The 27,541-nt window shown below is 37.7% G+C and overlaps 1 protein-coding gene across 1 annotated transcript in view; it reads right to left on the bottom strand.

The window, feature by feature from the left end:
* KCNH7 (potassium voltage-gated channel subfamily H member 7) overlaps positions 1 to 27,541 on the bottom strand; it is a 512,879-nt gene that overhangs the window by 72,801 nt on the left and 412,537 nt on the right. Inside the window, exon 7 of the mRNA XM_052662434.1 lies at positions 2,101 to 2,526. Within this exon, the coding sequence (XP_052518394.1) occupies positions 2,101 to 2,526 (426 nt within the window). The remainder of the gene's footprint in view (positions 1 to 2,100; positions 2,527 to 27,541) is intronic.

Below are 27,541 nucleotides of genomic sequence, written 5' to 3'. Positions count from 1 at the left end.
GGAAAAAATCTCTTAAGTGGAAAAGGACCCTGAATTTTGGTTTCTTTTGTATATTTTCTTTTTGGCCATGTTTTGTGGTTTGTGGAATCTCAGTTCCCTGACTAAGAACTGGAATATTTCCTCCCATATCAATAAAGAAGAGTGCCATGGTAATCAGTAGCCATGAGGCTGCAGCCCATCCCTAAGGAAAGCCCTGAGGGACTCAGGATGTGAAACACACAGAAGATTGGCTCCAGACAGCTTTGATGCATATGAAAGGAATGATTTCAGTGAGCCCAGACTCTTACATCTTCCTATACATAGAAAAGTGCTAAATTCCTTAACTGCAGCTCCAATACTTTGGCCACTTGATGCGAAGAGCTGATTCATTTGAAAAGAGCCTAATCCTGGGAAAGACTGAGAGCAGGAAGAGAAGAAGGCAACAGAACAAGAAGAGGAGGCGATGGTTGGATAGCATCACTGACTCAACAGACATGAATTTGCCCAAACGCCAGGAAATAGTGAACAACAAGGAAGCCTCGAGTGCTGCAGTTCATGAGGATGCAAAGAGCTGCACATGATGAGTGACAACAACAAACTCCTTAACTTGGAATATCTAGTTTTCTTTAATTAACAATAATCTTTTGATGTTCAGGCTACCTGCCCTTTTTGGCAAAACTATATAACCTGGCTCCTCCACTCACCTCCTCAGAGCAGTTCTCTCAGGGTTACCTGACATGCTGTCTCTTGGGCATGATGTGAAGTCCTAAAAATTCCCACTGCATAAAACATAACTCTCAACATCTAGGTTGTGCATGTTTTTTAAGTTGACCATTACCAAGAATTGATCGCGGGACCACAGCGGTGAGACATCAGGTTGCAGTGACAGCATGCAGTCCTAACCACTGGACCACCAGGGCATTCCCAAAACTGAATCTTAAAAGTTCAAAACACCAAGCTTATCTTTCTCAGTCTAATCCCTTAGTCCTACTTTCACACAAAGTTTCTATAAAACTTTCCATTAGAGAATCCAGGAAATTTATTTACAAAAACTTAGCAACTAAGCACAGTAAAGAATCTGCCTGCAATGTGGGAGACCTGGGTTCGATCTTTGGGTTGGGAAGATCCCCTTGAGAAAGAAATGGCAACCCACTCCAGTATTCTGGCCTGGAGAATTCCATGGATTGTATAGTCCACAGAATCACAAAGAGTCGGACACGGTTGAGCGACTTTCACTCACTCACTCACTCAGCAACTAAGCACAGCACAACACATGCAGTGGCAATAAAATAGAGGAGATTTTAGGAGAACGTGATTTGTTTTGGTTCAAAGAACCATTTGAGAAGAATCTGATTAAAATTATGGCCTTTTTAACCCAGAAAATGCACATCCACTGTCAAATTTCCTTTAAATTTCCAACTTTATAAGATATTGGAGACACAAGAAGTATTTTCAAACCTAGATAGTATTTAAGAGAAAGGGTTCTGGATTAAACATCTCAGGAGATTCCTCTTACACATAATTTGAACATAAAACAAGTCCCTCCTCTCACAAACCACAATTATGAGTTAAGAAAGAAAGACGCATTTTCATCTTAGATAGTTTTATATCTATAAAGTTGATATGTAGAAATTATACATCCTGGGAATATGCCATGGTCTTCCCTGGTAGCTCAGATGGTAAAGAACCTGCCTGCAATTTGAGAGATCTGGGTTCAATCCCTGGGTTGGGGAGATACCCTGGAGGAGGAAATGGCAACCCATTTCAGTATTTTTGCCTGGAGAATCCCCATGGACAGAGTAGTCTGGTGGGCTATAGTCCATGGGGTCTCAAAGAGTTGGACATGAATAAGTCACTAAGCACAGAATGAAACACTTGTCTCAAAGTTTAATTTGTTTTTTAAAGGATAGTCTTTATGTTTCTTAGCAAAAATAGAAAAAAAAATGCTAATCATTTGCAGTGGCAAAAAGGTTTCATTTCATTTTATAGCATTTCCAGTTGAAAATGAATTTTATCTGTGAAATATAGAAATTTGTAAAGCAATAACTTATTTTGTAGTTAAAATAGCTTCACTTTATACTTTCAACCTTTTAGAAAATAAGATTCTTAAGCAGCTCTTACCTCATCAGAACCCGATCCAAAAATCAGCAAGTCAAAAGGAATTGCTGCAACCATGTCAATCAGGAACCAGCCTTTGAAGTAGTGTATTGCTATTTTGGCTGGATCACTTACCACTTCTTCATTCTGATTTACATATGTTGTTCTGAAGTTGATTAGAATATCTATGATAAACATAATATCCACAATCAAGTCTACCACATTCAAAGGGCTACAGGCATAGCCACATTCTCGTCTTTTCTGTTCTTCTCTATCGTTGAGGAGAAAGGCTGCAGAATAGGGCGTGAATATAGCAGTGTATATGACCAGCAGGAGGATAAGCCAATCCCAGACGGCCTTGAAAGGACTGTAGTGCAAGATCGTGAACTTGTTGATGCGTGGCGTCTGCAGCTTATATTCTGGTAGAACATCTGCTCCTAAAGAGAGAACCTGAATGAAGAAAAGAGAACCATACACTACATAAAAATGTGATTACTTAATCTACAAACCTATAAAAATATTAAGCTGATTATACAGCAAAATCTTTTAGAAAAACCTCATGTAATTATGAAGTATGTACGTTTAAAGGAACCCCACAATTTAGTATATTTGACCCCAGGAAACTTCATTGGCATTCCTTGATAAATATGATTTTTACTAAAAAAATAATGAATATTGTCTCTGAGGTACTAAGGAATGATTATTGGTTCCTTGGGAAATAAAAGACATTGCTATTTTTAGAAATTCATAAAATCAGTTTGATACATGGACATTTCAGTTTTCAAACTTAAGAAAGGACTGACTGCAATGATTAGAAACAGCCTACTTGGATCCATGGTCTTATTTAATTTAAATATATTTAATTTATAATTAAGCCTTGATAAATTAAACCTAATTCATTCAAATCTTCAATGAAAATTTCTCACTTGCAAATCTTTTTTAATATTAGAAAAAGTGACATGAGATTAAAATAAACAAAATGAGTCTTTTCCCTAAAAGGCTGAAGGAGTATTTTATATTCTGAGACAATTACACTTTCACTTGAACTCCTTCATCACATTTAGGGAATTGTGTAGAAAGAATGGTGCAAGGAGACATTCAGAATATTGATCTGGAAAAGCTGCAAGATTCTCAGCCACCAAGGCTACTTAAACTCTAAGATTTATTTTATTTAATAAAGCATTGCAAGGATTAAAATCGTTCACCTTTAGAGCTTCAGTTTCTATGAAAAAATGAGAGCTAAACTTGAATTGCACCCTACTCAGTAGAAAATTTCCATGTAGATTTTAACTTGATTATAATAATTTCAATTTTAAATCTTATTTTTATATACCATATGAAATTGTCATATACTATATCTTTTTTTCACACATAATGAACCATTTTAAGAATTTGAGAAGTTAAATAACCCCAACTGAGATACAACAAGACTTTTAAATACAACCATAGTTCAGTTAAAATGGACAAAACTGTTTTTAGATTAACAGCTATACTAATTCAATTAGCTTTGGAAAAAAATAATAAAGAAATGAGAGCAAAGCCCAGAGTAAATCTGAACTACAATTATATAGTGGAAAAGGTATTTTTTATTATGAGAAGTGATAGGAATTAATTATTAGTAGAAGAGAACTCTGAAAAATGTGTTTATGAAATACTAAATATCTTCAGAAACCAAGATTTTTATCAATATCTATATGTAACTCCCAATATCAAAATAAGAATAATGTTTAGAGAATCTGTCAGTTCATAAGTGCAGACAACTCTATCCTGTTATGCTTTGTATAAAAACCAGTGTATGATATTTTGGTCTGGAAGGAATGGATCATCTTGTAAGGTACCATTATGTCATGTTCCTTTTTCAAAAACAATGAACTACTCAGTATTTAGAAAGTAAAATCCGAAACCTTATTTTGACTCTCAAAGTCATCTATAATATAGGCCTGTTCTACCTTCTCAGTTCCTTTTCCTGTTAGATTCCTCTGTGCACTCAGTGTACTCTGGCAAACCATAACTAAAATTTCTGAGCTCTTCCCAACTCTCTGAAGTCACGAATTTCTCTCATTAAAGAAAGGGTAGATAATCATCCAAAGGAAAAAGAAAGTTATTTTTAAATATATGGGTATATCCTGATCTTGCTTCCTGTTTAAGTTTCATGCTCTTGATAGCGATTTTCCACATTGGACAATTTGAATACTTGTTTTAGCAGAAGTGTATGTTAGAGTACATCCAGCATCGTAGAGTTGCCCTTGAGATGTAAAAACTGTGGGTAGAACTCTTTGCATCCCAAGTATGCAAACTTTCTGTAACAGTTGGATGACTACTATGCTAAGAGGGGAGTCTGAAAAATTAGGAAGACATTGTTCCTGACATCATAGAATCAAGTGTTTATTGGGAGAAATATGAACAAGAAAATGGGAGCCCTACTGAGGTCCACCCAGCTCCTGAGATTGATGGTAGTGCTGATGGGATGGGGGAGCAGCCTTCATAGAGGAATTTCAGGAAAAGATAGCACTTGAACTGAGCCTTCAAGTAGGAAGTGGTTGGAGACGATGAAGTTGGAATGGGAAGGCACTTACAGGCAGAGGAAACAGAATGAGCAAAGGCAGGGATGCATAAAATGCTATGTTGTGCATTCAGGAGCTATAAGCGCCTTATCTTGTTGACGGATAAAATGCAAGGGAGTAGTGGTGAGATGGCAGCAGAAGTTAATGTAACGTGACTGGAACCTCAGGCTTTCGCCTTTAAGTTAGGGTTACTCACATTTGAATAAAACAGACTCCTTTCAAAAGGAAATACTTAGTACAGGACTCCAATGATTATTATATTATTCTTATTTATAATGTTAGGTAAATATGTACAAGGGGCTTCCCTGGTGGCTCAGTGGTAGAATCTGCCTGTGATGCAGGAGACTCGCAGGAGACGTGGGTTTAATCCCTGATCTGGGAAGATCCCCTGGAGTAGGAAACGGCAACCCACTCCAGTACTCTTGCCTGGGAAATCCCATAGACAGAGGAGTCTGGCGGGCTACAGTCCACGGGGTCATCAAGAGTCGGACACGACTGAGTGACTAACACTTTCACTTTTTTTTTCACTTTCAAGCTGTCTTATATGGATGTTTAGCACTCCTAAGAGAGAAGTAGAACTATCTAGTCCTCTTAAAGTCAAGGACTAGAAGTGGTAGAGCATTACTCCTGTTATATACTGTTGGTTAAAGCAATCATGGCCTAGCCTAGATTCTAAAAATGTGGTGAGTAGGCTTTACCTTTTGATAGGGGAATGGTAGGAGTGTGGAAAGAAGGGATCAACTGGAGCCATCTTGGAGATAAGCTGTCACAAAAACTGTTGACAAGTATTGTTTTTAGATGTGATCATGATACTGTGCTATGTTTTAAATAATAGTCTGAGATTTTAGGGATACATAATAACATATTTGTGGATGGAATACTATATGAGGTGTGTTCCAATAAACCCAGAATGAGGGAAGGGAAAGGTGAATGGAAAAGTCTGGTTATATGCAACAACAATAGATGTATGTTGACTTTCATTGAAATTGGGCGAAGGTATATACAATTCTCTCTACTTTTACAATATGTTTAAACTGTTTACAGTAATAATAATAATAATAAAAATAAATATAAAATCTCACTCAGAAAAGGCCAAGATATTGAGGATCGGTATCAGTTCAGTTGCTCAGTCATGTCAGACTCTTTGCGGCCCCTTGGACTGCAGAATGCCAGGCCTCCCTGCCCATCACCAACTCCTGGAGCCTGCTCAAACTCATATTGAGGATGGGCCTACACATATCACAGGGTCTCACTCCTATCAGAATTGAATTGTTTCCTTGTTAGACAATTAGGAATTCCTTTTTCTACAACAGAATGTTTACTTTGTTCTCCTTCTATTCAGTCCACGGATCCTATACATAATCGCAGTGATGCCCAGCCTTGAACTGTTTCTCCTTAAATGTTGTCAAATTGGTGGCTGGGACAAATTATGCTTTAAGATGATAGTTGGACATGCTAAGTCTGAAGATGCCCATTTCTCTGAGTATACTTAGCTACATTGCTCACCAACTTACATTAAAATACAGCCACTTTTCAAGACTCAACAGGTTAGGCCTCTTCTTAAAATACTTTATCAGTATTTTATATTCAAACTTTTTTCTGGATTGATACAAGAAGCATCTTTCTGCATTCTTTCCTCTTAAAACAAAATGTTTATGTTGTTTAATGTCATTTTTGTAAATATTTGCATTATATATATTTATAATTCATTTCTCTATCTCTTTTTTATTTTTTTACTTTACAATACTGTATTGGTTTTGCCATACATTGACATGAATCCACCACAGGTGTACCTGAGTTCCCAACCCTGCTCCCCCCTCCCATCTCTCTGGGTCATCCCAGTGCACCAGCCCCAAGCGTCCTGTATCCTGTATCGAACCTAGACTAGCTTGAGATATCAAAAGTTTTCATATCTTTTTATTTAAATGATATTGAGTTATTTCATTACTTTTTTTTTAATCTTGAGAAAACCTATATGAGTTTAGAATTTCAGTACTATTATTTCAAAGGCTTCCCTGGTGGCTCAGCGGTAAAGAATCTACCTGAAAATCCAAGAGATGCAGGTTTCTGGGCTAGGAAGAGCCCCTTGAAAAGGAAATGGCACACACAAAAAAACAAAAACACACACACACACACACCAAAAAAAACAAAACAAAAAAAGGAAATGGCAACCCACTCCAGTGTTCTTGCCTGGAAAATTCCATGAACAGAGGAACCTGACAGGCTACAGTCCATGGGGTTGCAAGAGACAGACAACACTTAGTGAGAAAACCACCACCATTATTTCTATTTCCCTTTATATTATTTTAATTGCCGTAATGATTTAAATGCATGTATCTTTGATAATGACACCTCATACTTACTTTGGAATTGGATAAATGTGTGAATTGTAAGTTCCCAAGAAAATAAAATTAAATATGACAGTGCCTGGGAGTCATTCTGTTGGAAATAAAATATTAGATAGGTAAGTAGTTGTTCTAAAAAAAGGTAAGTAGGACTCTAAGGGGTCAATGGTTGAAGAGAAAAAGTCTGCTACACAGTCTATTAGTCTATTACATTTCTTTAAGAGCCAACTTCTCCCACACATTTGAGAAATAGAACATTTTAGAAAAATAAAACATGATTAATTGAACTATTGTAAGGATTTTAAGAGAGAAAGCAAAGGAGGGAAGACACCTCACTGTATAAAAAAGGGGAACTCCATGGTCTCCAAAAAGACACATTTTCTTCCCTCAAACCACCAATTAATTGCACAGTATAATACAGCCTGAAATATGGTTTTCTTTACTAAGTACAGTTTTTCTCTTTGCTAGCACATTACTATTTGTTTAACCTCGAATGGTTAAAGTGTTATATAAAACCAAAATCTTTATAGGAAATAGCACTATTTATTCAATGAAGATCTACTGTGAAACTTTTGTGCAAACACCAGGATTAATAACCACTCTTCCTTTTTGAAAAGTGCAATAGGGAACGATTAAGCCTTCTAAAAGATTATACAGTACTCTGGCAGCTGTTAAACACCATGCTGAGGTGTTGGTAGAGACTGCTCGTCTGTTATTTATCCTTTACTCGGGACTCGCAGTTAACTAATAGGCCAGCTATATTTTTATCTATCAAGAATAGTCAGTAACAAAATGAATCAGATAGATTATATAGCATCAGAAAAGAAACTCCCATGGCTTTTAAGCATTTGACTTGAGAAATAAAGTAAAACCTGAGTATTTTCACTGAGTCGAGTAGTTCCACAAATGATTATCAGGATATTTAAATAAAAAGATGAAAAACAGTTACACAATAAATCAAATCTGTAGCATAGGAAATTTTTAAAAATAAATAAAATTCTAAAATCAGGTAGTCGGATCACTGTAGCATTCTGTATTCAAATAATTTTCTAAAGCTTAGACATTTAATCATGTGTGTGTTTATGTGTGCACACACACGTGTATCTCTGTGTGTGGATTGGATTCTGAAGATTGTATGAATTTGTGAAAATAAGAGTCATCTAACTAAATGCCAGGTTTAGTGCTTTATTTTTGTATGTTCCGTGTATGTTAATATGAAAAATATCTTTTCAAAATACGTGTGACTCTCAGAATATGAAAGAAATAGGTTAGATAGTATCTTAAACACTTGTAATACTCTGATGTTACTTCAATATATGCATATTAAAAAATGACAGGCTCTTCCAGAACCATAAACTCCTTTTAACTTCCACACCACAGCTAGCTGGGCAGTGGCCATTGGTTCTGGCTCCATATTCAATTAATTTTGAATCAGCCCCTCCCCTGTTGCAGCTCGTCTGAGGAGCTTGGGGTATCACCTTGCTGCTGATACCAAATGCTTTCTGGCCTAACGTTTGCTTCCTTATCAGCCTCTTCTCTCTTTTTTTTTCTCTTGGAAACTGTACGCATGCACTCTTCTCTCCATGTATTTTATCTTTCTTTTTAAATGGACACAATTTAAGAAAAAATGGAAATCTGGAAAAATGGAAAACTGGCACACCAGTTCAGAATCACAGAATGAATAGCCTTAAAGACGGGAGAGAGAGATACAGGGTTTAGATAGGACAGTTTGAGATAAACGTGCCAGATACCAGTTTAAGGAGGTGCCTGGTAGATGGTCAGGACTGGGCTCCAGAAGAGCTTGGAGGCTGACACTTCATTCTGTAGAGACAGAGGCTGAAGTTCTGGAAAGTGGACTCATTTGCCAGGAAGGTGTAAAGACAGAGAGAATCCACTAGAAATAATTAAAATGTGGGATGGAGAATAAAGGCAAGGGAATATTTCTGGGGCTTAGCAATTTACCTGAATATACATAGTAAACACTCAAAATAGTTGAACGGACATGTTTGTAGCTTAAGAAAAAGAGACAATGAAAGTGGCAAGACAGAAAGTTCATGAGAGAAAGGATTTTGATAGAAACAGCTGCTGTTGCCAAAATTTGTTGTTCTACCCTCCATAGAGTAGAGTTGTTGCTAGAATGTGTCTGTCCAGCCAACAGTATGTTACTCAGCTCCATCTGCATCTAACTATAGCCATCTGTCATGAATAGTATTTCTTGGCCAAATCCAAGCAGGTGTGTCCTTCCTTATTCACTCTCTTTTTCCTTCCATGGCATAAAGCCAGATGCTTCCAAGTCTTCAGGTCCTTAAATCCTATGGGGTAGGAGAGTCATCAAGTGTAGGAAACCTGGGTCACCCAATCATCAAGTGGAGGAAATTATTCATTGCACAGAGACACTAGCTTCTGCTATTGCTTGAGGATGAAATATAATATTGTAAGCCTCAGTGATATGGGCTTCCCAGGTGGTGCAGTGGTAAAAAAATCCACCTGCCAATGCAGGAGACACGGGTTCAATCCCTGGGTCAGGAAGATCCCCTGGAGTAGGAAATAGCAACCCACTCCAGGATTCCTGTCTGGAAAATTCCATGGGCAGAGGAGTCTGGAGGGCTACAGTCCACGAAGTCACAAAGAGTAGGACACGACTGAGCACACACACACCTCAATGATATGAGGGTTTATTACTTCCAGGAGCTAATATTACTCTAATACTTGAATCTCTAATAAGACAAAGATCTCAAACAGGCAAGAGAAAAGTATCAAGTCCACAGTGTATCTCATCTCTTCCCTCTGCTCTCCCTTGAGATTTAGTTTAATAAAGTCACATCACTGGTGTTAACAATGAGTGTAAACGTGCAAAAGATCAACAGAGCCACATCTAAATCTAGCTAAAGCACACGAACCAGCACACTCATTAGTTTGGTGACTTTTTCAAGGGTGGAGTGAGTAAGGAGTAAAGAAACCACAGTGCAATAGATAGGCTCAAGCTCACTTTGCTCAGTCAGACTCTTTCTGCCCAGGAACCCCCAGAATCATTATCACTGCCAAGAACACAATGGGGAGTGAGGTGCTTTTTCTAACACCTCCCTCGTGCAGGGGAAGACCACACTCCCAGCTGCAGCTGCCACCACTGCAACTGGGAAGGAGCAGAGCTGCCCCCCTCAACGTCCTCTGCAGCCTATTTGGGCCCCTGCTTTTCTTCCCTTGAAATATGATGCACCTGATGACACTGGATCCTGAGAGAGGACATGTTCAGCTCATCAATGCTATCTCTTGGAGAAAGAGGAGCGTTAACATTGAATTAGTTACCAAGGCGGGTATTGAATTATGACATTCTATTCTCTCAACAGCTCTTTGAAATAAACATTGTTATCTCCATTTTTATAGACATGGAAACTGACTTAGAGAGGCTGAATAATTTATTTGAGGCCCCAGAGTCAACTATAGTATTATCAATCATAATAACTCTTAACTTTACTGAATGCCTATTATTTACTAAAGGCTTAGTAGGCACTATCACTTTTAAATATGACAATTTTTATATTGGAGGTGCTTGTTATGAGTTCAATCATGTCCCCAGCAAAAAATATGCTGTTGTCCAAATGCCCAGTATCTGTGAGTATGACCTTATTTGGAAATAAGGTCTTTGCAGGTGTAACCAAGGTAAGATGAGGTCATACAGGATTGAGGGGAGCTCTATCTAAGGACTGGTGTCCTTAGAAGAAGAGGGGAAGAGAACACAGAGACAGACACACAGGAAATGCCATGTGATGATGGAGGCAGAGATCACAGTGGTGTGTCTATAAGCCAAGGAACATCAAGACTGCAAGAAACACAGGTGCTGAGACAAAGGCATGGAATAAATGTTCCCGGGGCCTCCAAATAGAGAAGGGTCCCCGTTAACACCTAGATTTGAGCCTTTCAGCTTTCAGGACTGTAAAAGAGTAAACATAGGTTGTTTTAAACCACCTAGTTTGTGATCATTTGTATGACAACAAAGGCAAGTAAGACAATGCCATTGTTCATTCCACTCTACAGATTGAGAAAACAAGGTTAGCTCACTTGCCAAGGTTGTCTGGTTCCGTGAGGCCTGTGTTCTGATCTGCAGCAGCATGTGTGCCTCTGTTCTCAGTTGTGTCCCACTCTTTGTGACCCCCTGAACTATCGACTGTCAGGCTTCTCCGTCCATGGGATTCTCCTAGCAGCAACGCTGGAGTAGTTGCCATTTCCTACCCCCGGGACCTTCTTGCTCCAGGGATGGAACCCACATCTCCTGTGTCTCTTGCATTACAGGCAGATCCTGTATCACTAGTGCCACCTGCCATGCTAGTGTTAGTTGCTCAGTCGTGCCCACCTCTTTGCAACCCCATGGACTGTAGCCGGCCAGGCTCCTCTGTTCATGGAATTCCAGGCAAGGATACTGGAGTGGGTTGCCAATTCCTCCTCAGGGAAAGCTTCCCAACCCAGGGATCAAACTCATATCTCCTGCATTGGCAGGTGGACTCTTTACCACTGAGCCACCAGAGAAATCCCAGATGGCCATAATGGGCACAAAAAATTAATAGAAAGACCATTTTAAGTTAGAAATCCACAATCTGTCAAATATTGCAGAATAAACAAGACTCCAGACTAAGACAACCCAGTTACATACCCCAGCTCTACCATGGCCATTTCAAAAATCTCCTGAGTATCAGATTTCTTAACAGCAAAATGAGGACAGCAATCTCCACCTCACAGGCATCTGTAAACTAAGTAAGGCAAAAAACATAAAGTTCTACATATAACTCCTGTCTCACTATAAACATCCAGTAAGTGAGTATTACTATTATGTTTTAGGCATATTTAACTGGAACAGCTCTCAATTTAATTATAAATAACATTCAATGTCAATTTAATTAATGACTGAACCCAGTTCTCTGATGTGATTCTTAGAGCAAGTCAACTATGTAAAGATAGATAGATGGTTAGGCCTCTTGCTTGTGTGTGTTTGCTGGTAAGATAATATTTTTTTCTTTATGAATATCTGTTATGCTATATTGGCCTGTGGATCAATACACAGAGTGGTAATTTAGAGAATCAACTATTTTTTAAGAGTCCTCAACACTTTGAAAAGACCCAGTTTAAGCAAGCAATTGGATATTTCCTCATAAAGTAGTACATGTTGTGGGACTAGGGAACATTTAGGTGGCCTTGTTGGAATGCCTGTCATAAAGGAAACTGAACATCTGATGGGCTGTTGGAGAAAATTACTTTTGAGATCTTCAGCAATACTCTATTTTGTTCTATTTTACTCTATTCTCTATTTTGCTATAGGTAAGGAAATGGTCCTCTTAAAAAATGAATCAGTAAGTATCTATGGAGTCCCTATTTGTTTTAAATTTTGAGTATACTTTCTGAGGATCCTGTAGAAATTATACATGCAACAAAATTGGTGCAGCCAATTTCTGAGATTCTATAATTCTACTATTTTGCTTACCTTGCACTGGTTTTTATTCAGTTACACTCAGTTAGATAAACATTAGTATGATTTTGCTGTATTTGATCATCTACAGGACAGGCTTAATATATTTCAAGGAAAAAAAATCAGGAAGAATCTTCATAAAACTCCAGGATAAAATTCTCATCACAAGGAGATTTCTTCTTATTGTATCTATATGAGATGATGGATGTTGGCTGAACCTTTTGTGATAATCATTTCACAATATATGTAAATTAAACCATCGTGCTATATGTCTTAAACTTGTGATGTATGTCAATTATTTTTCAATAAAATGAAATACAAATTCCAAGATGATGGAGAAATGAAAATGAGTGTGTTTGTATATGAGCAAGCACAAGATTATCTGATGAAAACTATTACCTTGGGATATATGAGTGGGTTTGAAATTATTTTTAAAAAATTAAGGTGCATGGTGTTGTTTACTTCTCAGGGACTATGTGTTTATGTTCCTTTTTGGGATTCTTAAAGTCATCCAGGACTTATAATAGTTAAAAATCCTGACTTAGGACATAAACTTCTATGTGCCTCTGAATTCCAAGAACCACAACACATTTATAATATCAAGTGAGTGGACATAAGATAGAAAGACAAAAGAGAATAAGAATTATTTAGACGGGAAAGGAAGTATAAATTGATGGGGGGTGGCACTAGCAGGAAATGTGCTCAAAGTTAAAGTCAAAGAAGGCGTCTTGACTGAAGCACAGGTGAGCTGTTTCTTCATCGACAGAGATTTTCTGAGTACAGTTGACCCCTGAACAATGCAGAGGTTAGAGGCACCAACCCTACTCCCAGTTGAATATCCATGTATAACTTTGATTGTCTATATTCATTGTTCCTCTGTATCCAAGGTCCCATCCAATGGCAGATTGTGCAGGACTGCACCATTTGTATTTCTTTTTTTTTTAATTTATTTTTTTTGGACTGTAGTATTTCTATTGAAAAAATTCTGCATAGTATTTACTACTAAAAAAAGAAATTCTGTGAATAAGTGGACCTACACATTTCAAGCCTGTATTGTTCAAAGGTCCAAATGTATTTACAGGATGAACAGCCTACTAAAAATCTAAGGCTTGTGCTTTGCCTTTAAATAACTTGGCTTCAAAGATGGTTTCTCATTCCTGCAAACTTTCCAAATGAGAAATGCTATTCTGTTGAGGTTGAGAACATCCAGTTTTCAAGTAGCCTTAGCAACTGTGACCTTCCTACCAAATTTGCAGTAGACAGGTTTTCCTTGGTTGGGGCATGTCTGATGACTAAGAGTCGGTAAAACTCGACTCTAATGGCAGGAATCCAGTCCAGTTGTTTACTTTAGAAACAAGTTCTTGGAAGGCCACGGTTTGCCTCCTGGATTTGTTCTTTTTGGAGGTCTGACAAGTTTCGTTAGGGACCCAGAAGTGCAATGAATAGAAAAAGACAGAATATCTATAGATCAGCTCAACACGACCAAAAGAAGTAAAACAAGATGGCTTCTGCAAAAACAGGTGTTAAATTACCAATTTTTCCTTTACTTCCTTCCTCCTTCCCCCGTATTTTTTCTCCTTTTTATCTCCCTCTCTTCTTTCTTTCCAAAATGAAAAGGTTTAACAGAAGTCAAACTTTTGCAAAGAGGACTTATGAATTACTTCATAAATTCTTTACTGTATTCTAAACTTCCTGATGGGTTTAACCATGTTTTCTATATGTATCTTTTTTTTTTTTTTTTTTTTTGCACTTCAAACCGCACTATATCTATCGCTGCTTACACAGTAAATACCCAATATGTATTTTTCCTTGGATGATTATCCTGTGACAGAAGTGGTCAAAAATACATAAGAAGAAAGTTGGTTATGTGACAAATTATTTTCTCGTTGTATTACATTCAAAAGGCTTAAGAAAAATGTCTTTCTAAGACTCAGAAATAGGTCCTAAATATGGTACAGTCAGCCCAGTTACTAAAATTGGGATTGTTTTCTCCATGTTCAAACAATGACAAAACAAACAAACAAAAATGAAAAAACTCCTCACAAACAGCAACAACAAAAAAGGTTGAAAAGAACATTCTATATACTAAAAATTACTGAGTAAACCTGCACAATAAGAAGAAATTTGAAAATGATAATAAATTTTAATTGTGATATATTCTCTCTTCTTCTAAGAGAGAAAACAGGCCAAATGTTTCACCAAAAACCATGACAGGTCTTGAAATTTAATCTGAGACTGATTCTATCATAGCTAAAAATAATTATATTTGAATGCTGGCTAGAAGTGGCAATGAAATAACTTTTTTTGAGAGCTAAGTATTAATCAAAGTCTTTCAAAGTCATGCAGAGGCATCTTGGGTAGTTCATTCAAGAAAATCACATTTGATTTTTTAAGTACATAACTTTAAGGCAATGGGCATATGAATTATCTGAAATAAGTGAAAAGAAATACATACGGCACTCTTGATTACTTAGGTGACTTGATGTGGAAGCATAATTTTGTAGCAGAGATTCATTAGTTTCTTATTTTTGTGTATCACCTGACAGGAATAACTTCCTAGGAGGTAATTTATCTTGATTTTAAATGGTTTTGAATTCCATTTTGAAATACTATACTTTATATCTCATTAGGAATTTTTCACCTTGACATTCTTTGAAAAACACCTACTATTTGACTCCTATTTATGTCTCCTGGGGTGAGGCGTGAATTTGATAATGTCAACCTGAAACAAAAAGGACTATGCAAGTGACACAGAACAAATGAAAACTAAGCCAGTTTATGCCTTCTGATGACAAGTATGACTTTCTCCATAACCTTTATCCTAATAAATATGTAGTAGTATGATTATATTCATGCTTTAATCGCCCTTATTTCTTTGTTCTTACAACTTTTATGTCTTATTGATAGATAAAATATGCCAGTTTTTAAAAACTTACATTTTCTCTTTTGTCAGAGACACATATGAATAGCAAAAGACTATTTCATTTGAGACTTTTTGTCACATTTTATATGGTAAATAGAAGCAATGTCCTATTAATGGCTCATTTCATATATAACCCTTCTTACTAAACTTGCCTTTTGATAAATTTGTGTATCTCATATATAAAGTGAAAGTTGCTCAGTCATGTCTGATTTTTTTTTTTTGTGGCCCCATGGACGGTAGCTTGCCAGGCTCCTCTATCCACTGAACTCTCAGGCAAGAATACTGGAGTGGGTTGCCAGTCCTTCTCCACGGGATCTTCCCAACCCAGGGATTGAATCTGGGTCTCCTGCATTGTGGGCAGATTCTTTACTCTCTGAGCCACCAGGGAAGAGACAATGGAAGAAATTTTATACTGGCATCTAAATCAGTGGTTCCCCAAGCCATGTATTTCACAGTTTGGTAAATGTTTTTTAAAAAATGGGGTGTATTACAGGGTTGCCAGGATTTTATTTAATCAATTACAAAGTTAGGGAAAGCAAGTGTCTTTTTCTTACTTTCATCATCACTTCAGAAGATATATTAATATATAAATTAAGGAAGGACAAAGTCTTAGAATAAAAGATAATAATATTACATAAGTAAATTTAATTATATGGAAAACTCACTATTCTGCTTCATCTTGCTTGTTTTTTTATGGACAGTGCAAATAGTGTCATCATCAAGTACTGCTCTGCAGACCAGGGTTTTGAAAAATTGTCATATAAATTATCTCAATTATAAAATACATGGGTCCAGTTAAGTGATCTCTAAAATCTCTTCCAGCCCTAACATACTCTAAGTTTCTGATTATTACTGCATTTTGGTACTGAAATTTACTCTACTAGTCAAGAGTGGTTATTGTGTTGCTGATATTGAATACAAGCTCTATTGTGAGCATAAAGATTTCCAAAATATAAATATGTTTTTTTTTTAAAGCTTAAGGATACATCTCTACACTTACTGCCTAGGCATTTGCTTGGTAGAGAAGGACTTGGTAGTAGCAAGTCATTGAGTACAAAGATTTGTGCCCAAATATATTTAGTGTTTAATCCCGCTGCCCTAAAGTGAAAGGTGCCTCAGATCAATAATTTTGGTCACAAAGATTATTCTGTATAGGGCCAACTCAGTGAGGTATGCTGAGTAATGTTGTGTTTATATTTCTGTTGAGGGTATAAGCAGGACATGACTATAGTTAACTGTATATTAATATTATGCATTTACTCCCAATCCACTTACTATCACATAGATGTACATACTGCCACATAGTCATGCATCTCTTCATTCCATTTTCATCTTTTCCTTTATGAATTTTTAAGTAGCAATGGATCCAGGAAGAGGCATTTATTTTCCTAGATAATAGACTGGTTGCAATTCAATTATTTCACAAATCTATCTCCAATATTTTTCTTTATAGAGTGTTCCTTTGAGTTAAACTCAATCTCTGAAGTCAATCAGAATTTACTCAGCACTGCACAAAGTCAAACATCTCACTAGTGTGATGTCTTATCTCTCTTTGCTTAACTGGATTCATCTACTTTGCCACTATAAGCACAGAAGATAGGGGTTAAACTTATAAAAGTGGATTTGAATGAATATATAAATATAATGTGCATTGTGTGTATTAATGTTAATATGTTGGCTATTATCTGAAAATAGCAAGAGAGACAGTACATGTTAAATGTGTTAGGGAACTCTTGCTTGGCAATGGTGTATCATGAAAGAAAACTTAGAAGATATCAAAAACACATTTCAGTAATCCATTGTACATGTTGTATACTTGGAATGATTAATTCTTGTGTAAAGTGGCAGCTCAGGCTGCCATCTTGGCTAGTATACTTCTCTGGTAACTAGTTTTGGTTTCTTACTCAATTTGAGGACTGGTAATGGGCTTCCCAGGTGGAGCTAGTAGTAGGAAGGAGCTAGTAGCTAGGAAGATCCCCTGTGCGAAAGCATGGCAACCCACTCCAGTATTCTTGCCTGGAGGATCCCATGGACAGAGAAGCCTGCTGGGCTACAGTCCATGGGATCGCAAATAGCTGGATACTACCGAAGCAACTTAGCACACACAGGTGCAAATGGACTTTACTTGATTGCCACTCAGCAAAAATACTCAAAATTATCTAATTGCAAGTCAATTTTAGAATAATTTAACTGGACACTAAGATTATAAATAAGCTGTGGAATAAGGACAAGTAATTCTAAAATATTAAATATCAAATAGAGTAATAATGAATAATAATAAAGGGAAGAATCACTCACAAATGAAGAGAGATGTTGTTTTATCAATCTGCTCTTTAGGGAAAGAAGTGGATTACCCCATAACCAGCATGTCATTTCCAAATAATTCTTTTTGACTTCAGGGTGGATTTTAATTCCTTCCTATGACAGTGAAAGGTTTTGTTCCGGGAATTCAAAAGATATTAAAAGAGAAACTATATAGCCTAAAGGATCCCGCACTGACTGAGGACTTGGAAGGCTATGTAAATTTTCTGTCTTTCAGGGAGAGTATAGTCAGAAGAAGTCATCATGTCACGGAGAAGCCAGAAGTGATTCTTTCACCAAAGCTGTGAAATCAGTGTCAACTGAATTCTAAGTATAATGAAACAAGCTTGATCAGCTGGTGGCCTTGCACATTTCAGCTGCTCAAGTGTTTTGATGCTACATTTCTTGGTCTTCTGCACCTTAAGAATAGCCACTTTGACAGTGGTGGGCTAAGCAGTGACTCCATTTAAAATGTGTTTGGTTATGCATCTTGACATTTGTTTACCTTAAATCTGAGAAATCTGCTTACTGATTACTTAATATACTCCAAGTTCTAGTTAGAGAAGAAAACTTAAGCAGCAATCTTAAAGCATTAAAATAATTTGGAACACCAAAATATAAATAAAAATACCAACACATTCTGACCTTATGCCTTTGCATTAAGAAATATAAAGCTATTAAGTCAACACAACTGAAAGTTGTAATTTGAAGTTAATTATTCCAAATTATGCAAGATTATTGACAAAATGTCATGGCAGAAGAATTTAATTAATTTAAAAGCTTTAAAAAAGCTATTCTTTTTTATAATGTATTGAAAAGTTAAAGTGGCATGTAGTGGCTAAATACTGTTGTATAGATGTTTTAGAACATTGAGAAAATGTCAAGGCAAACTTTTTAAAGACATTTTTCTTAGAAAGTATTTTTAAGACTTTTTTGAGGGCAAAAGTATATTTTAATAGTTAAAATTTCAGGAAACATAAACTGAGCAATGACTACTTTTGACCTTGTGCTAGAAATGCTGTCAGAGATGTCCCTGCACTCAAGTTGCTCTTGAACTGACCCAGGGAATGATTGTACAAACTAATAATTTTCATAAAATGTGCCAAGGGCCAGACAAGCAAGACCCATCAATTGCTGTGGGCCATCTAGGGATGCTTGACAAGGGTGCTATTTGAGTAAATTTTGAAGGCTAAATGGGACTTTCTTTTTTTTTAAGTTGGAAATGACATGATTTTCAGGAAGAGGTCATGACAGTAGTAAAGTCTGGAGACATGCTTGTCAAGATCATTCAGCAGCACAAGAGCTGTGGTCTTTGAAGCTTTCTGTGAATAGGAACTACCTAGAAAGCTTGTCAAAGGCTGTTTTCCTCTCCTTTGCCCTCTGAATCTAGGTGAGACTCAGGAATATGAACTTTATCAAGCATCTAGAGTGAATCTAAAGCAGTGTCTCCTGGTATATAGTTATGTGTTTGAAGATGCATGTATTTGTGTGTGCATCTATGTTGTATGTGTGTTTAGTCTGTGTGTGTATGCAGTTGAGAATGGGTAAGAGGATGCGGAGATGGTATGGATGAAGAGATCTGTGGGGGTACATCATGCAAAATGCCAGGCTGGCATCACGCACAATTCAGGGCTGGATGAAAAGAGAGCACATCATGCAAAATGCCAGGTTGGATGAATAATAAGCTGGAATCAAGATTTCAGGAGAAATATCAACAACCTCAGATATGGAGATGATACCATTCTAATGGCAGAAAATGAAGAGAAACTCAAGAGCCACTTGATGAAGGTGAAAGAAGAGAATGAAAAGGCTGACTTGAAACTCAACATTCAAAAAACTAAGATCATGGCACCTGGTCCCAACATTTCATGGCAAACAGAATGGGGCACACAATGGAAACAATAACAGACTTTATTTTCTTGGGCTCCAAAATCACTGCAGACAGTAACTGCAGCCATGCAATTAAAAGACGTTTGCTTCTTGGGGGAAAAAATATGACAAACCTATACAGTTTATTAAAAAGCAGAGACATCACTTTGCCAACAAAAGTCTATATAGTCAAAGCTATGGTTTTTCCAGTAGTCATTATGTATGTGAGAACAGAACCACAAAGAATGCTGAGTGCCAAAGAATTGATGCTTTTGAACCTTGGTGCTGGATAAGGCTCTTGAGAGTCCCTTGGATAGCAAGGAGATCAAATCAGTCAATCCTAAAGGAAATCAACCCTGAATATTTATTGGAAGGACAGATGCTGAAGCTGAAGCATCAGTTCTCTGGCCACCTAATATGAAGAGCCAACTCATTGGAAAAGACTCTGAAGCTGGAAAAGATTGAGGACAGGAGGAGAAGGAGGTGACAGAGGATGAGATGGTTGGATGGCATCACTGACTCAATGGACATGAGTTTGGGCAAAATCTAGGAGATAGTGAAAGACAGGGAAGCCTTGTGTGTTTCAGTCTGTGGGGTCGCAAAGAGTCGGACACAACTGAGCCACTCAACAACAACAGGAGACTATGCTCTGTGTATAAAGAATCTTGTATGCCCCATTAAAATGCTTAGACTTGCTCCTGAGGACAATTATCACCTTTTAGATGACATAAGATTTGCTGATTTTAAAGACCACTTTGCTACAGTAAGGATAGTTTGGTTGGAAGGGATCAAAATTAGGATCTAAGACTAATTAGAGGTTCAGTTCAGTTCAGTTCAGTCGCTCAGTTGTGTCCGACTCTTTGTGACCCCGTGAATTGCAGCACGCCAGGCCTCCCTGTCCATCACCAACTCCCAGAGTTTACCCAAACTTATGTCCATCGAGTCTGTGATGCCATCCAGCCATCTCATCCTCTGTTGTCCCCTTCTCCTCCTGCCCCCCAATCCCTCCCAGCATCAAGGTCTAAAATTAGAGGTAGTAGTTATAATTTCAGAGAAATGCTAAAGCCCTGAATTAAGTCCCTCAGTGTGGTAGGCAGCCTCTGTGATGGCCCCCAGTGATTTCTGTCTCCTAGGAATTAAGGTCTTCATGTGATCCCTTCCCCTCTATTTGCCTGAGAAAGGGATGTTACCCATTCAAGTATTCTTGCCTTGAGAATTCCATGGGCAGAGGTGCCTGGTGGGCTACAGTCCATGGAGTTTCAAAGAGTCGGACACAGCTGAGCAATTAACACTTTCACTTCCCCCCAGGTGTAGGCTGGACAAATCAATTTGCTTCTAATGGATAGAATATGGCAGATGTGAAGGGCTGCCTCTTTCAGTATTAGGTTACTAAAAGCCTGTGGCTTCAGTCTTGTGCGTGCTCTCTCATTCTCTCTTGGACTGCTGCTCTGGAGGAAGTCAGCTACCACGTGTGAGGTAGCAGTGTGGGAGGGGCACATGGTGACCTCAGCAGGGAATCTCCTGAGGCCAGGCATCAGCCTTGTGAGTTTGAAGCAGAGCCCTCTCTAGTCTAGTTTTGAGATGACTGCAGCCAAGACTGTCACTTCACTAAAGCCTCGTGAAAGACTCTGAGCAGAACCACCTCCTAATTAAGCCTTTCCTTGATTTCTGGCCCATAGAAGCAGTGAATAATACATGCTTATTGTTTTCAGTCACTAAAATTTTGTAATTCTTTTTTTTCTCAGCAAAAGATAACTAATACATTGAGAATTTGCATCCTAGTCATCATATATCCCACAGGCCCCTGGAGACACTTGGTATATATGTGTGGGGTTGACGCTGTTTAATGATGGCATTTGTGTACAGAATGCTCTGTAGGAGGATTTTTCCAGGAGGATATTACTGCCTCTAATTGACAGTAAAATTCTTTCAAATTGCCTTATAATAATCTAGTTTTGTCTATTATTCTAACAAAATATATTTTTGTAATTTCCAGTACAGTTCTGGAAGACCTTATAATGAACTTTTGATAGCTAGCATGGCAAGAGGCCAGAGTATGGGGCCTGCATTCCCAGACTCCGCCTAGCTTGTCCCTCACCCTGGATATCAAGCCAGTTCTTTATTTATGTAACAGGTGTTACAGTATAGCTGTTATTGGAGCCAGGGACTGTTGAGATATACTGCACATTCTTTATGATAAAGATGATATTATTATGTACTCCTATAGCTGAATTTCACAACTTTATAGGATATTTATAACTCTTAAATAATTGCCTTTTGTTATGCATCTCCCCCCAAACAGTTGACAGAGAAGAGGGCAAATTTAAAATGGAGTCCTTGAAGGCCCCCACCCGCCCTCAATGTGTACTTGCTCAGTCTCATGAGTCATGGACTGTGTGCATACAGTTGGCTTAGATGAGCTGGCACCCTTGAAACTGTAGCAGCTGCACTAAACAATTACCAGGCTCTGACTGAGAAAATTTCCCACGGGGGACAAACAGCCAGCTGGGCATTGCTGGTGCTGTCTGGTGGACGTTTGTTAGTTTGTATGAACACTGAAATTCCTAAGGCAGCAATCGATGGGTGAGATAATTCAGCCTAGAATACATTAACCCAGAAAACTGCAACTGGAGAAGACCCTTTTGTGGGGAGGGAGGAACTCTGCTTTCAGCAAAGCAAATTGCCAGGGCTTGTCCTGAACATTTAGAACCTGGATGAAACCTCTGAAACTTGGCATCTCATTAAAGGAGTCTGGCGCCCATTAATGAAATTCAATCTATCAGTCCTCAGCTTTCTCATTGTAACCTGCTGAAATAATGTCCTTAAACTTTCTGGTCAAAATTGCACTGGAATTTTATACACAGAGCAAACTTCTAGTGTTAATTTTCCAAGACATATTCATTATACCAAAGGCTGTATCAAAATATTAATATTTGCCTGGATTACTGTCAGATAAGAATACCTCAGAGCACCTTTAATGCATTTGGTAATTCAGAAAAACTCATTATCTTGAAACTATCATTTACATTGTTATGAAGACAGATGCTGAAATGAGGTGATTTTTATAGCAGATTTTGTATCTTTAATGTAATATATATTTAAAATAAAAGTTATAACTCTTCAAGTAATTAAGGATTTCTTACCAGTTCATTTTAAATTATTTCTGTTTTGCTAAGCTATATATCACTTGCTCTGTATCTTTAAAAGTACAATGCATCTTATTAGCACATTTAAAAACATCTTTAAATACAACTAATCTCAAGATCATCAGTGAAGCAGCAGTTAATGCCTATACTGTCTGCAGAAAACATTATGTATCATTACCTTACGAGTTGAAGAAAAAATACTTTTCTAGAGAATATTTGCAAACTTGAAGCTTCAAAAAAATAAGATCTAGTTGTTACCTCTAGTAGCAACATAGCTTCTCAGATGATAAAAGTGGTTATGCATATGACTGCATCTCACATACAAGCTTTTATTACAGCAATAAAAATGTGCATTGGTCAGGAGCAGGAGAGGCACCCCCTGAATCTCATTTACGTTTCATTTACCTCAGGAGTTAGGGAACAGGACAAGAAAGGCTTAGGCTAGCCACAGAAACCCTGTCAGTCACTAGCATCTATTAAAACTATATGTAAAGGTAGATTTTCTAATTTTAAGGAGAAGAAAAATAAGAGTGAAAGAAAGGTATAAAATTCCTGCCCCCGTGTTGTTCAGTCACTCAGTCGTGTCTGACTCTGCAACCCCATGGACTGCAGTACCTCAGGTCTCCCTGTTAAAGGCAGTATCTTGAAACCTTAGGAGTTTATGTTCATTCCTGCCAATGTATCTCTTAGGGCGGGGAGTTCACTTCCTCTCTTGGACTCACTCAGCAGGAGACTAGGGCCCAATATGCATCACAAGCTTTCAGAGCTTAATGAATCTTTGGGGAGTAGAGGAGCAGAGGGCTCAAGAGGCAAAGCCAAGCCATAGGGTTTGTGGAGTACAAAGGTGCCTGGCCGCGGCCCCAGCCACATTCTTATTCTTTTGGCTCTTTTTCCAGTTCCAGTTCTATCTTTCCCAGCAAGCAGACTTGAGGGGAAAAAAAAGAAGAAAAAAAAACCCAACAAAATAAAACTCCACAGGGTCTTCCCTGTAGGCTTCAGAGATAGAGTAGAGAAGGAAAGGTTTAAAATGGGAGACGTTCTGCTTTTTATATTTTCTTATTTTTTTGCAGTTGGCAAGCCCTAAAAAAAATCAGCCTGCCGTTTCTGTCTTCACAAGGAATAATGTACATATATGAAGTAAAAATAAACTCTACAATGATATATTGCTCTAATACTTCCTTATTTTCAGTCTCTTTATATTACTGGATAGAATATTGTTCAGCAATTAGAAGACAAATGGCATAACAGATTTAAGAGGGAGCTTAGCTGAAATCTGGTTCTACCTTGCCTCCTCATATACCATCTAATAACTCTTCCTATTAACCATCTAGCCACCCACCCATCCACCCATCCACCCATCTACCCGACATTTATTGAGCACCCACAGTGTATCAGATACTGAGAAAATCACGGAAAACAGAAAAGACCTCATCTCTGTCTTCACCGAGTTTACATATTAGTGGGGAAAGGCATAACAGAAAAAACTATACAAAGATTTGATTACAAATTGTGATACATGTAATAAGTGATAAAAGGAAGAGAGTGTAACACTGGATGAATTTAGCTTAATCTGGTGGCAGTTGAGGAAATGGTATTTAAGCTGAAATGGGTTAGGTATACCGTGGCACACAGATGACCCTAGAGACAGGTCAGAATCACATACCTGGAATAACTGCCTTGAGGCTCCCAATCATTTCCTGGACCAAAGATCTACACTTCTTCTGAAAGAAGCTGCCTCTATCTCCCATTAATACTTCACCTCTTCCCACTTAGTAGCTCTTGACAGCTTTGGGAACTTCAGTGGTTTTCCCATGTGGATTACAGTATTGCAGATTTTTAGAGATGGAAGTGGGCTAACAGCTTTTCCTGTGAACGTCATGTTCTGCCTTTGTGGGGGGCATCCTGTAGACTCCATCTACTTGCTTGGCATACAATTTTTATATTTAATATGAATTATTTGTAATTAGCACGTTCATTCCGTGGCTTTTCTAAAGTAATCCTTGAATGTCTATTTTGGCCTCCACTCTAATAAGCTAAACATTTCCTTAACTCCTTTTGCAAATTCTCTCCCACACTTCACCTCAATCCACTTTAGAGAATGCTGGAAACTATTTTGAACCAGGTTCATCATTGGAATGAATTCAAATTCTAAATTGCATAAGTCGGAGTGAATTTGGTTTTTAAGGCTTTATTACACATAGCTTCCAGTCCAATATGAAGCCACTGAGTCATGAGTCACTGCAATTTATAGTGCTGATTTAATTTCAAACCTGCTTACCTTTGGTCTAAGGTAGGCCCTTGGGCAGGTTAAGCTCCTGACCTACTTCAGAGTTTTTTTTATGCTTTGGAATTCAGCACATTTTATAGAGCAGGTAAATTCCAGAACAGGTCATTAATCATTGTAGCTCCCTGGGCTTCCCTGGTGTTTTTAAGAAGGAAGCAGAAGTGATACAAATAATACAGGTGGGGAATTTTTATTTTGAAAGCTTCAGATCTATTCACAGAAAGCACTAGGGAGGGGAGAGAGGTAGCGTACTCTAAATTTAGGTGAGTGGAGATGACTCAATTACTGGAAAACATTAACTTCCTCTAACAGTAATGGAAATGAGGATGCAAAAGTGTTCTTTTAAATTATATAAAATGTCATTCAATATCTTGGATTTACATCTAATATTTGCAAATTGAATAGAAATTATTTATCTTTTAAAACGAGTGCTATTTGTTAGCTAAAGGATACCCTTACACATCAATCAAGATTTTATATTATAGTAACAATCCGAACTTGAATTTTTCACGAAATGGAAGGCTTTATGCACTTTATATGGGCTTCCCTGGTGGCTCAGTTAGTTGGGAAAGAGTCCACTTGCAATGTGGGAGAGCTGGGTTCGATCCCTGGGTTGGGAAGATCCCCTGGAGGAGGGCATGGCAACCCACTCCAGTATTCTTGCCTGGAAAGTCCCATGACAGAGGAGCTGGTGGGCTACTGTCCATGGAATCACAAAGAGATGGACACGACTGAGTGACTAACACTCTATGCACTTCATATAGTCTTGTGGATTTCAAGGAGGCATATTTATTATTAATAAGAACAAATGATTTGTACCCAAAGCACAACTCAAAATTCAGTTTGAATGAGCAATTAGCTTTCAAAATGTAAGCATAAATCAAGTAATAATACATAATTTGATCCTTCATCAATTTTTATAGATTAAGTAAAATTTGTATGTACAGTCATAGGACAAATAAGCACTCCAGGGACATTCCTCTGAGGAGACTCTGAAGGACCTAAGATAATTTGGCACAGAAAATAAAAAGTAGGAGGTCATAATGACAATTATTATGAGAAAAGAGCTTTGTTCTGGATGCTCCCTTCTCAGTTCCACTGCTTGGCCTTGGCCCAGCCTCATCCTCACGTCCATAGCACCCTCTCCACTATTCCAAACACTGCTCATCATTCACGGTCCAGAACAAGTTCTCTATTTTCCATGAAGTTTCTCCTGATCATGCGGATAAAACCTTTATCTGAATGCTAATTTCAAATATAGCCCATACATGTTACTCTTTAATTATAGACAACTCTGTAATGTATTTTCTAATTATGTCATGTGTTACAATCTCCCTACCTAGACTTATCCGAGGAAGTCACTGTGGGGGACTGCTCATGCATAGCAGGTACGTAGTGTCTTGTGTCATGTACACAACAACTGATGTCTCCCAAGAACAGAGGCAGTGGAATTAAACTCAGAATATAATGTTAGGAATCATGTGTTTGTGCGTGCATGCGTGATACATGTGCGTCTTGTGAAAATTGTTCTGGCTTGTATAGAGTATAGACTGAAATCAGAACTTCAGAGCTGCATTAAATATTTTAACTACCTTGGGATGCTTTTGGAGAGATCTTGATATGATCCCTACTGATGCCTTTTTAAAGTTCTATTAATTCCTGACTTTTTGTCATTTTTAGAATGGAAATAAGTGCAGGCTGATCCTCAAGATAGAGGGACAGAATTCATTTTAATTTCTACTTCATGACAATGTCATTTTAGATTTTATTTGAAGGTATTGCAAATGAAACTTGATATTCTGTGAAGAATGATTTTGCCAAGGAGACCATGATTTCTCAAGGGTTTAATGAAGCTATTTCAAGACTTTAGGAGAGGAAAGAAAATCTCTAGTTGAAGGCAGGTTTTAGATTAAGCTACGAAAAATGGAATTCTGATTCATTAATATAAAATTTTTTTAAAAAAAATCTAGGTTTATTGAAATGCTATTATTTTAAATAGCCACTTGTGGTGTATGTACTTTTCTTAGTTTTCCTGATGAGTCACTATATTGCAAATGGTCCAGTCTATAGTGAACGCAGGAAGTCCACCACATTTATAATTTATTTTGAATCACTAATGCCCATTCTTAGGAGAAGCCTGTGTTACTGAACCCCTAACTCCTTCTGAGAGTACAGAAAGGGGAATAATTATGCCAAAGGGGATTGGGTGGTGGAGTGGTAGGAGGTTGGGGAGGATACAGATAGAACCAGAAGGCTTGCTTTTTAAAAATATCTTTTCTTTCACCACTCATCCCTTTACCCCCATCCCCCATGTTTCCATCAATTAAATATTCATTTGAGTTAATGAGTTTTGGTTTTAAGGCGCAAATATATCCCAGTGAGAATAAAATTCCATTTTCCAGGCACCTTTTATTTATTTATTTGGTGGCCCAGCACAGCTTGTGGGGTCATAGTTCCCTGACCAGGGATTGAATTTACCCCACCCGCACCCCAGTGAAAGTGCTGAGTTCTAACCACTGGACCATAAGGGAATTCCCTCATGCACCTTTTTATATGAAATACTCTAATCAAATTA

The sequence above is a fragment of the Budorcas taxicolor genome, chromosome 2 (assembly GCF_023091745.1).
Source record: "Budorcas taxicolor isolate Tak-1 chromosome 2, Takin1.1, whole genome shotgun sequence".
NCBI lineage: Eukaryota > Metazoa > Chordata > Mammalia > Artiodactyla > Bovidae > Budorcas > Budorcas taxicolor.
Note: the sequence above shows the minus strand (reverse complement) of the source record. Positions and strands in the feature narration are given on the sequence as shown.